Source organism: Durio zibethinus, chromosome 17 (assembly GCF_047325235.1).
Source record: "Durio zibethinus cultivar Kanyao isolate XHJ-2024 chromosome 17, ASM4732523v1, whole genome shotgun sequence".
NCBI lineage: Eukaryota > Viridiplantae > Streptophyta > Magnoliopsida > Malvales > Malvaceae > Durio > Durio zibethinus.
This window is the reverse complement of record NC_143178.1, coordinates 25,145,510-25,157,356: the sequence shown is the minus strand read 5'-3', so window position 1 is coordinate 25,157,356 and position 11,847 is coordinate 25,145,510. Positions and strand designations below refer to the sequence as shown.

General features: G+C 33.4%; 1 protein-coding gene across 2 annotated transcripts; it reads right to left on the bottom strand.

Moving 5' to 3' along the window:
- Positions 1-8,994: 8,994 nt before the first annotated feature.
- On the bottom strand, positions 8,995-11,815 carry LOC111290061 (uncharacterized). 2 transcript variants are annotated; one of them, XM_089746766.1, is made up of 4 exons: positions 10,305-11,815; positions 9,711-9,769; positions 9,488-9,529; positions 8,995-9,393 (listed from the first exon to the last, which is right to left on the bottom strand). In XM_089746766.1, exons 1-4 carry the CDS (start codon positions 10,399-10,401, stop codon positions 9,238-9,240), a joined length of 354 nt encoding a protein of 117 aa, XP_089602892.1. In that variant the 5' UTR covers positions 10,402-11,815; the 3' UTR covers positions 8,995-9,237. The 2 variants fall into 2 exon arrangements, with proteins under 2 accessions (XP_089602892.1, XP_089602893.1); XM_089746767.1 differs by lacking the exon at positions 9,488-9,529.
- Between the last annotated feature and the right edge of the window lie 32 nt (positions 11,816-11,847).

The window sequence follows — 11,847 nt, the reverse complement described above, 5'->3', positions numbered from 1 at the left end:
TATTAGTTAATATAATATGGTAGTTTGGAAGTTACATTTATGGTTTTGAGGCTAAACGAATGGGTGGGGGCCACTGGGGATCTTGAGGAAACCGGGGGACTCGTGGCGAGAAGACTTTGCAACCAATGCGCGGGACACCTGTGATCCAGTCAGTTCTGACGTGGTCACGTTTGAGAGCGGGACCCAGCACGCAATTGCTAGACGTGTTGTGAACGTGTCGTCGCTTTCAGTCACTGCTGGGTGGTTGTCGTCGGTGATGGTCGTTGCTTGAATTATGGCCAAACAGGTGGTCCCACGTGGGAGGATGGCTTCTCCATGGAACCCACTTCATTTAAGAAATTTTGATTCTATTTGCGGTCAATTTTTACACATTACAGTCGAGTAAATTTCTTATGATAAAATACCTTATAATTTTATTTATCAAATTAGAATAATTTTAAATTTAATTTTTAAAATAAAATATTTTATACACTTGAAATCTACATCAGATATATATATGATAAATTATATAAAAATAAAATAAATGATAAATTATTTAATTAATTTTAACTCAATCAAAAAATTTTAAAATACATATATATTGAAAAAGTTTCATCTTCTCTTCTTTTTTCCTTCGTCAAATCGTCATCTCTTTATCTTCTTTTCATTTGAATTAAAATATTCACGCATTATTATTTACTAAAAACAAACTATTGATGTTTAAAGGGTGTTCAATGAAATTTCTAAAAGAAAATTTCTTGTTTACGAATTTTGTTAATGAGGAATCCAATGAAAATATAACATTATCCTGACAGTATTTCAGGATTTTAACTCTCTAAAATTGAAATTGAATTTAGCAACAAAGCTATAAAGAAAGCAGATGAAAAAATAAAAAGGAGAGACTCCATGAAATATAGACTAATACTATTGCAAATTACGTTGAGAGAGAAAGAGAGAAGGGAAAAATCTAAGATTAAAACCAAAAGATGTATAACAAGGAAGAAATAAAAAATATTTTTAAAAAATTATAAAATAAATTTTGAAGAGCATTTATTTGGTGGGAAGTGAATTATCATGGTGTGATGGTTTTATATTTTTAGAATCATTCAAAAAATTTCGTGAAGGAAATACTAACTCTTGTACAAAAAAATAAAAATTTTTAAAAAGATGAATAATTATTTTTAAAAAAAATAGAGGAATAGGTTTTTGTTGGCGCAAAAAAAAAGAGATTATTTGGATGCAAATTGAAACTCCAATATTCTTTATATCTACTCTAGAAGATGCTCAAAATTATTTGGTGCTCTCAAGAATCCAAGAACAATTTATGCTTGGCCTCAAAGTCCCGCACCTTTTTCAAGTAATGGTTTTTGGTTTTGATAAATATTATCAAATAGCAAGGGAAGTTTATACTTGTTGTTAGGGCATATTACAATGATGCAATGATTGTCTTCTATCTAATAAGCTTTCTGTATTTTTTAAGAGATAAATAGTTATAATGAAGAAAGGGAGAAAAAATCAAAAAAGAAAGTGACGTGAGATTGCATGCTGACATAGAATTGAATTGTATAATACTATATGTTTTTAAGAATAAAATTTAAAAGTACCTCACTTAAAGAAATAAGATATCAAAATACCTTTGTTTGAGAAAAAAACTCCATTACAGTTATTCTATTACAAACACATTTTAAATTAACTCTGTTAAAAATTATTCAATTAAAGTTGTTAAATATATTTGTATTTATATTATAATTTTTGCAATAAAAATCACATACCCACTTATATATCAACGCACGAAAAACTTTTAAAGCCAAAAATAATCTGATAATATAACAAGATATTAGCCAATACAACATGTCCGTGATTGATACGTGAAAGGTTGCATTTCTCTAGAACATCAACAATAAAGAAAGAGGCAATTTTTAAATTTTAATCTAATTTTATTGAATAAATATATGAATTTGATTCAATTTTAATTTTATTTTACAAAAATTTAATCTGAAATTTAAATTTAAAAAGTGATTTTATAAGACCATATTATAATTCGACTGATTTGAATATTATTATTATTATTAAGACGATTCATCTTACTACACTGATTAGTATTTATATGGAAATCTTGACAAATTGATTTCACATGGGGTATTGATTTTGCCACGCTAAATTACAATTTCGCACGGGCAGAGAAAAAATTTACCTTCGAGTTGCAAAGAGAGTGCATCAAATTTGAAAACAACAGTCCCATTAAAAGAATTATCAATGCTTTTGACGAATGAAAAAGAAAACGTACATAAGTAATTAAAAATTGTGAATAATTGTAACTACCAAATGTTTCCATGGAGCTGGCAATTTAGTTTTTAATTGTTTATTGCTTGGTCAAATATCCTGCCAAGAAAAACCAAAAAGGAAAGCAAAGGAAACTATAATAAATAATAATAATAATAAAAAAAAAGAAAAGTAGAATAGAAATACCAAAGTAGAATAACAGGTTAAGGAGAGGATTGGGCTTTCATGGTACGGTGGCGGGGCAGCGAACGCCGGCGGGGAAGGTTAAAATTGTTTAATGTTTATTTTTGGAAATCGGAACTCCAAAATGGAATCTTCCTTTTCCACGGCGTTGTTTGAGGTCAGTTTGCCCACCCAATTGCCTTTAATATAGCAGATTAATTTTATATTTTTAGCAAAGATTTGATTTGATTTGATGTTCTAGATTTTCCAAGTCAACATAACAAATGCCAATTCTTATGGGCTACAGGTTTCTTGGAAAGTGTACTCCAACATTAAATTAATATAAATAAATGGACGTACTATATTCTCCGCGATAATATTTTTCTATTAATAAAATTTTCATATTTTAGTAAGATTGACGTTGCAACCCATTCCCTGGAGCGATCATTACAGGCATCGCCACATTTTCCACGCAAACTTAAAATTTTAATTTTTCTAATTAAAAAAATAAATGAGGGAAGTCGTGAAGAAGTTTCTACATGTCGGAGTTACAGCTCAACAAACCGACTGCTGCTACAAATAGACTACACTAAATTCAACTTACTCCATCGGCCTCTGCTGCTGTACTGTTACTTTTAGCAATCAGAGGCAAGAAAATTGAAGAAAATCATGCATTTCCACATGGAACAATTTTGAATTTTTCCTTGCTATAAAAAAAAAAACGTTGATATTCAAACATTTAATTTAAACGTTTGAAGCATGATTTATTGTTTAAGAAAAAGCAAATGTTTGAATTCTTTCTTTTTCATTTTTTTTTTTTTTAAATCTATGTTTTTTCCTCAAATGTTTTCAATAGGTGTGTAGAAATTAAACCTATATATCATAATCATGGGATGGTAGTTCCTTTTCCATTTAGCATTTATTTATTTATTTTGTCTGTCATATTCGTCATTGTCGTCACCACCAATATCACCATTATATTCACTTGTTTATTTTGCATTTATAACAAAAACCACAGTTGTTCTTTCATGTTAACCAATAATCGCCTTAGATTTATGCTGGGTATATATCAAAGTAACCGTCACCGCATTATAACAGTACAATAATGTTTTCCGACAGTTGACTCTCGTATTTGTATGTAATAAGAATGATCCAAAGCCAACTGCTTTAAAATCCCAAGGGTTAATAGCGCACTAATTAGCCTATGACTGTGCCAAAACCAAATCTTAATTAATAATAAAATGATGATTAAGGAACTTGATTAAAATTTTGTTTCCATAGCTGAAATCTTAATTTCCAAGTAATCTTCGGTCTTTGTTTGACTTAGACATAACTGCTTTAAAATCCCAAGGGTTAATAGCGCACTAATTAGCCTATGACTGTGCCAAAACCAAATCTTAATTAATAATAAAATGATGATTAAGGAACTTGATTAAAATTTTGTTTCCATAGCTGAAATCTTAATTTCCAAGTAATCTTCGGTCTTTGTTTGACTTAGACATACGTTGTTTATTGCCGCCACGTTAGTCTGGAGTCTGAACGGAATCTTTCAAACCAAGTGTTGACTTGGAAAAGTTACAACTAGTAGTAAATTAATAGGAGGGCCAGTGTTTTTTTCCTTCCGGGGAACTTTCCTAGGTGTGGAAAATTTTCTTTTTCAAACTTCACGGTTGAGTCATTGTGTCGCAATGGTTTAGAATATTCTCTATTTAAAAGGTCCCTGTACTCGGTTTTTAAAAGGTTGATTAGTGTTGAATTGGTCATAACCAAATAAAAACCATTAACGTTACAAATTTATTCCATGGACAAGTGGGGTAAAGTTGATCGATTGATCTAGATTCATTTAAGAAGTTCTGTCCTAGGAAGGTCTTATGCCTTGGCAAGCCCAAAGAACTGTGGATGCCTAGGACCATGAGCGACACTCATGCAATTTTCACCTCGTGGGTTCCCTACGACCGCTCATCTACAGCAGATCTTGCTATGTTTTTTTTTTTTTTTTTCTTTTTTAATATATGAATTGGAGAGGTGGAAGAAAATTTATTTAATCCAATGATTAAGTTAAATTAAAACTTATAAAATAAGTGAGTAAATTTATCCATAAAAAAAAAAAAAACTGGGTATAACTCATTATAACGATACAAATTGTTTGGAACAATGTCCTAATTAGAAAGAACATCCTGGATTGTAACTTAAGATTTCATTTCCGATGTCTCAAGTTCGTCGAATTATGAAAAATGTAAGGGTCATAAGCTAAGCACCAGCTTTCAATTTTTAGCTTTTGTTCATCGCGGTTTGGCAGCAATATTTGCCAAGCTACTTGGTTTTTCTCTAATGCCTCGTGCTAATTCAGTTAACTGCCAGCAACGGCTTTCATGTACACGTGAAGTCTGCGAGACCTTCTGCCATGTTAAATTTGTAAGCAAAAAGGAGATGATCTATTCTTATCCCCTCTTGATCATTGCATGGGCAACTTGTGTTTCTAAATAGTAGCGAGGGCCCAAATTTTTTGTTATTGTAAAGTGCTTAAGCGACCAAGAAGAGCTAACCGGGCTATAAACGATTGTTTAGTGATATGGTAATAAAAACAAATAACTTTGTGCCAACCGACCTCTGCTTTCTACTCCCTGTTCCCTAGTCCATTTTCATTTATCAGAAGTGCGCTTTACATTGACCAGAATTTGAAGCTATATCCGTACTTCTTCTTGTTTATCAGTAGTCAGGGCGCAGGCATCACATGGAATGGAAAGCCTAACACTCTTTTCTTCTTTTTGGGCCCAAAAATTATATTTCCTTTTATGAAAGGATTCAAACCCAAATAGGCTGATTAAAGCCACTAAGCAGTTCTGTCAATATGGCAGGCCATTGCCCATTTCTAGCTGAAGAGGAGGGGATTCGTAGTAGAGGAACAAGGAAGAGGGTTTAGTAGTAGAGTAAAAAAGGAAACGAAGCTCTTGCATAAAACAAGTACCACCTTTTAAAAGATAGAAAATAAGTTGAAGAAGCTCATGCAGAACATAAATGCAAACAATGAACGAGAGGCAACAGAAATTCATGTTCATTGATCATAAACTAAGCTGCATCTTCCAAAAATCAGACTGGCAAAGAACCCAGTTCCCATATTTGAGGGGCGGGAATGGACGGAAATGGGCATGAAGGTTGTGAAGAATTAGGGGGATATGAGAATTAGATAGCGCGATTACAAGTTAAAAGTCCACAGTAGTGCAGGGCAAGTGGGTTTAGTCTGAGTCATTTTGTGCTTTGGTTTGGGCTTTGGATTTTCACCTCAGCAGTTGGTTTAGCCCAAATTTAACCGCAAACGTGGCCCTCTTAATAGTCCATTTGTTGAGAGAGTATATATAGTTAGGAACTTTCGATTCTGATTAATCCATATTTATCATATGATTGGAGAGTTAGCATAATAAATTTGAATTTAAGATTTCATACAAGTAATAATTAAACACCAATTAAAATCATATTATAAAGCTTTTTTTAACAGATTTTTTAGCCTTTATCTCCTTTGTTTTATTGGCCAAAAATAAAATCAGTCTATTTTGCATCAAACATTATACTGTGATATATGGTAGTAGTTTTTGTTCATAATTCTAATGAATTTTGAAGTCATTTTGAATCACAAAACAAAGTCTTAGAAGTATATAAAATAGAAGTAGGGTCAAGAGTTCTAAACACCAAACTAAACTAATAATATTTAAAGGAATGATATGTAGTTGGATCGGCTGTAAATTAAAAAAGACAGCTTCCTCGTTCATTAATTCCTGGGTCTTAATACACAAATAATAGAAATAATCCTTCTGACTAATGGCAAATTAAACTTATACAAGCTGTTAATGTCTGAAAGAATTTCACAAAAACATGTAGAAATCAAGTCATAAACGATACTACCAATCAGTTTGCATAATCATCACAAAAACTACTTTAAGATGGAGACCACAATATCTAAGTAGGACTGAGCTGGCAAAAAGTATTATCTCTGCTACTGGCATAACAATATTGACAGCAGCCAGAATATCTTACCATGAAAAAGGCCATCAAAAGCATACCAAGGACTACCCCGCTCACCAAACTCCCCAGACACTTTCCAAACCAAATCCCATTAGTCTTTTCTTTTCTCATCATGTTTCTTTCTGCCTCAACCCAAACTCTTTCCTCATCTTCTTTTCTGTTTTCTGTCTCAGCCTTATCATTAACACTAGTGTGCTCAGTTTTCTCCACTGACACAGGCACAGGCCCCAACCCATGTTCGTCACTAAAGCCTTCCAAATCGAGACCAGCCAAACTCAACTCTACAGAAGCCTCGGCTAATTGTTCCAAATCAGCCAAGCTCATCAACTCAGAAGAACCCTCGGCTGCCTCGCCATCATTATTGAGCAAGGACTCAGAACAAGAACACGTTGAACCCTTTTCAACTTGGTCAGTGTCAGAAGTGTGAAAACTATCCCATTCCTGAAAAGCGGCCTCCAGTTCTAACAACCTTTGAGCGAGATGTTGCAAGTGGTAAGGCTTTCTTGGGCAAGAAACGATTTCGGCAGACAAGAGATTTTTCAAGAACAGGAACCGTTGTTGGATGTCTTGGGAGAAACGCTGTTGGCACGTAGTATCTGGTGGAATAGAAAACACTTGGTTGAGTTCGGATTCCAGTTCTTTCATTTTCTTCTGCAAAATTGAGCATCTCTTCGTCATGTTTATTTGGCCTCTGCTTTTTTGGTATTCTTGCGAGAAACACAGAGGATCGATGGTTTCGAGTAGTTATATTTTGGTGTTCATGGAACGTGGTGTTTACGTGGATGAGAAGTTAGAATCTTGGAGGCGGCTACGGTTACCAAAAAATCCTTTGAATAAAGTGATTGGCTACGTGAAATTAAGCGGAAATTATGTGAAGTGAGTTTTCAATTAATACATGATAAAGCTAAAAAAATAGTACTTATTTATGTTATGCTGATTGGTGATGGCTTACAAGAGTCAAAAAAGTTGAAACTTTATATATGAATGAAATTATATAGATGCAGATTCTTGCTTTTCAGAACTAGGTACGTACTTAGTGTTTTCTTTTGTAGAGTTTGCTGGCTTGACTAATTTCTAGATCAATGTCAAACTATTGTTTATATATATGTCTAAAGCCTAGAGGAGTATGTCAGATGATAACAGAAAAGATCAATAAAGGATATCTTGAATTTATTCGCCAATTTGGTATCTTAATCTGCTATCTTAATGGTGAAATTTAATTAGGCAATACTTTAATTATGGTTTCGACAGTCAAAATATATACTACTAAAATAGGATTAAGGTTTGTAAGAAAATTTTCATAGACGTTTTCTTTTTGCATGAGTCACAAGAGATTGTAATTAAGATTTTAATGTTCATCATAAATTTTCTTTCCAAATTTTATTTAGGCAAGTATTTTTGTTCAATCGGATTGGAGGAGATTGCGGCACGCTAAAAGTAACTGGTCCCATTGCAGTTTGAACTGAGATCTTCTACTTTGATTAGTTTTTGTTTGATCTTCCATTGAATTTTCTTTGGGGCTGTGGGCAATTGGTATTTAATTATACAAATTGCTGATCTAAACTTAATTAATTTCAAAAGCATGGCCGTTTGTCCACTCCCCTTGATTTTTGTTATACGATGTTCTCAGCATGTTACATTTTTCAAATTCCATCGGGGGACATGACATTCTTGAAATGGTAGCAACCCTTTGTCTTCGTCTCCTAAAAGGCCAGCCTAAGCTAAACCCTAGCTACAATTTTACCTGCTACCTAGTTAACCTTTGAATCTGTGTAAATCAAAACAATTCCTGGCTAGATTAATGGAGATCAATTAGAGGATCTTAAGTCAAGCACTTAATCACTGCACATGACCTATGGATAAAATTTCCCCGCTTCTAGTTCTGGGTAGACAAAGCTTGTTACAGGGGCAGTCAATAAAAAGAAATGCAATATCGTTCCCATTAAGCTCTAGGATTAATTTTTAGTACTTGACAGGGATTGTCACTACACTTAAACATTCCTAATAATTCCTTGACAAGGATATATATATATATATATATATGTCTTATTGTCAGGAATAATTGAATATGTTGCATCGTTTTTTCTGTTTTCAATAAATCAATCTACTGGAACTTGGAATACCGGATGATAGAGCTAGCTGATTAAATAAATTTGAAATCTTCTTCGGATGAAACATACTATATGAACTGCTTTGTTTTAAGAGATTTATGATATTATTTAGGTCAAAACAGGTATATATTAATGTTGATTTGTTGCTTCTGTTTCCATGGAAATCAACATTGGCTTACAACCTGGTTTCAGTACTTAATTTTAACCATGATTGTTGGTCATACATATATAGTTTAAGATGCTTTAGTTCCATTTCCTGAAAGTGATGAAAGTAATTGCCATGCATCACAAAACAATATTTTTAGGCTTTATTGCTATTTCATGAGAGCATTCCGTTTTTTCCTTTTTAAATGAAAAGCTTGAATAAGTTGTGGATAGGCTTGAAAAGAAAGAGTTGTATATTTTCATTATATACACATGATATAGGCAAATAATTAAAGCCAAAAACTGCTCAATATATATATCAGTACCTGAAAGTATGGGATCAGTAAACTTGCAACTTATTTTTCATTAGCGACCATGACCTAGCTAGCTCTACGCCTCTAAAGGCTTACAGCATGTGAAAACCTGCTCAAATGAGAGGGATAACAAATAAAATCCACTGAGAAAATTAATATGAAGTAATTATTATTAGCTTGGTGACTGATATTAGATATTCTATATTATATATTCAGGTAATTTATTATCTATTGTGAACAGGTGTTTTCTGATGGGGTGAATCATAATCCGTCACTGATGCATCTTCCAGCTGATAATGATGAGCTTTGTAAGGATCTCTGTCTTGTTTAACCTGAGATTGAGAACCATGCTCATGCTCTACAACTCGTCTCCTTGAGCCCTACATATACATATAATCAACATATGGATATTCAATCCCCAAAATACCAAATAATCCAAAAACGATAATGGAAAGGGAAAACTAATTAAGTTACTTTCTTCTTTTTCCCATCAATGATCTCCATGGATATATGGACCTACGTTCACATATAATAAGACCATTAGCAGGCTCTTTTAATTAATTATATATATATATATATATCACTATCATGGTGAGAAGAGAGTCATTACTCTTGGAAGTGAGTTTCTATTCCTCTGCCCATTTTGAACCCCAAACCATTGACTATATATTGAAAACATACAAGCAATATTATTTACCTCTATGCTTGTTTCCCTAAGCGTACCCACGTCAGTAGAGGGCTTAAAAATCGCAGTTCCTGCATGTTCCATCCCTATATATAATGAGTAGTACTCAATAATAAATAGTAGCTTCACCCCAATTCGGAGGAATAATTAATTAAGATAAAAAAGAAGAATAAAGAAAAAAAAAAAAAACATCATGATAAAATAGTAGTAATATTAATTTGTGCGAGAACAATAATTTTATAGAGATAAATACGCTGAGCAAGCGGTTTCTCCGGCTTGTATAGATGAGGTAGAAGAACAAGCAAATAATATACAGAGAGCAAAGCTACCAATAATTGTCCTCAGCTCCTAAACCAGCTTTTAGGAGGACTCTTGGTTTCGAACAAAATCCCCTCCCCTTTTCCCATGGGCTATGCCCATCTTATGTTTAAAAAAAAAAAAAAGCTATTTATAATTGGTCTCATTTTTTAGTTATATAAGAATAAAGCTGGCAGCTTCAAGTTTAAAACCATTAATAAAAGTTTTTCTAAGAGTACTAATGAGCACTTCAAATATGAGAAGGTGGGCGTGTTCTAAGTGTAGAATAATCAGAGAAAAACCCAGTACCTTCATCCAAGTTATTCTTGCGAGGCACACGTCCAGAAACTGATACAAGAGGCTTGACCGGAACAGGAAGAGCTGAGATATCCGTTTTTTGTTTCATTTGCCTGAGGAGTCTGTCTGAGTCTTTGGGCTTCACGGCATGACTCTCATGGAAAATAATGGCATCTCCGCTACTCGTTTCCTCATGAACTGATATTGGATCGCCGTCCTTGTTGAGCTGCCTAGCACTTTCCAAAACCTACATATAAGATAGAAATTACCACAGAACTTTTACTAATTTGGAGATTATATATGTTTGCTAGTCCTTAGCAAAAGAAATAAATTAAGAAAAGAAAACATATAGAACATTGAGAGGAGCAAAGGTTTACAATGGTAGAAAAAAGATGTTTTTTGTGGGAAGCATTATTGTCGTCCATGAGCGCTCCTAGATGCCGTGCATTGCATGTATGGGTGGACAGGCACAAGAAGAAGAAGAAGAAGATGAGTAGAGAAGATATGATTGCGGACATGACTCACTAACTAAATCTTTATAAGGATTAAGAGAGGAGAAAATAAGAAAAAGAAAAGACAAGATTGGATGAATGAATGTTGGAGGGTTGGGAAGTATATTGTAGAGAGTAGATATATATAAATATTAATCTGCGATTAAAAATGGCAAACTTTTGCGTTAAAAGCAGGTCCTGTTGAGGGGCAAAAGAGGCTGCCTAGGAACATGCAAGATGTATAGTGAGAGAGGGGACTTATGCAAGAGCAAAATGAAGTAAAGCTGGCCTCCTTTGTCTCCCTTACATAGGATCATTCGCATGGGCCACCCCCTAAAAATATCGACCCTTTACCGTTTCAAAGGAGAGAGAGAACAGCATCAGCAAACTTTTATTCTAAGTGTAAATATTTTCAGATGTGTGAATATATAATATATATCTCTTTACAACTTTCTATGTAATGCATGTTATAAATTAGTTTTTTTTTGTCCAACTCATGTTAACATAATTAACTACAATTATTTAAAAAAAAACTACAATTAAACAGCAGCTTAGTGATTTGTGATGCAAAATTGCAGTTAGAAAGGCCACAGTTAAAAAGAGCAAAACAACGAAAGAGGCAGCCTTGTTTACATTTTCCCAGGGAATCATTCCAATACCTGATTTCATGCTTTGCGACTCCGTGTTTGTTGCTCGTCGCTCACCTTATAACATTGACAACAACTTACGAAATATTATTTTATACAAAGCTACTACAATGTTTTCTAACCATAACAATCCCAGGATCTTGGCCTGGGTCAATAAAACTAGCCTTGCCCTACTCAACAACAACATGCTAGTTTGTCGTCTTCAATTTTGTAGCCTAGCCTAGCATCCAATATAAATTACTAAAAAGAATGATCTATACTAGTAAGTATAATCTATCTGTTGAAAATAGATGGTCCAAAATACAATTGACTACAACATAATACATCATATCATAATATTTTGGACGTTCTTCTTATGAAAATGCTCTTTAATTAACATAATTTGATAAATCAATGCATATTTTACAATCCAATTAT

Excerpts from the sequence above, each read along its gene's own strand:
- LOC111290061 (XM_089746766.1), bottom strand. The coding sequence starts at position 10,401 with ATGAAACAAAAAACGGATATCTCAGCTCTTCCTGTTCCGGTCAAGCCT. Across the intron at positions 9,770-10,304 it reads CAAGAATAACTTGGATGAAG|GAACTGCGATTTTTAAGCCC; the intron begins GTACTGGGTTTT and ends TGGAACATGCAG. Across the intron at positions 9,394-9,487 it reads TTGATGGGAAAAAGAAGAAA|GGCTCAAGGAGACGAGTTGT; the intron begins GTAACTTAATTA and ends ATGTATATGTAG.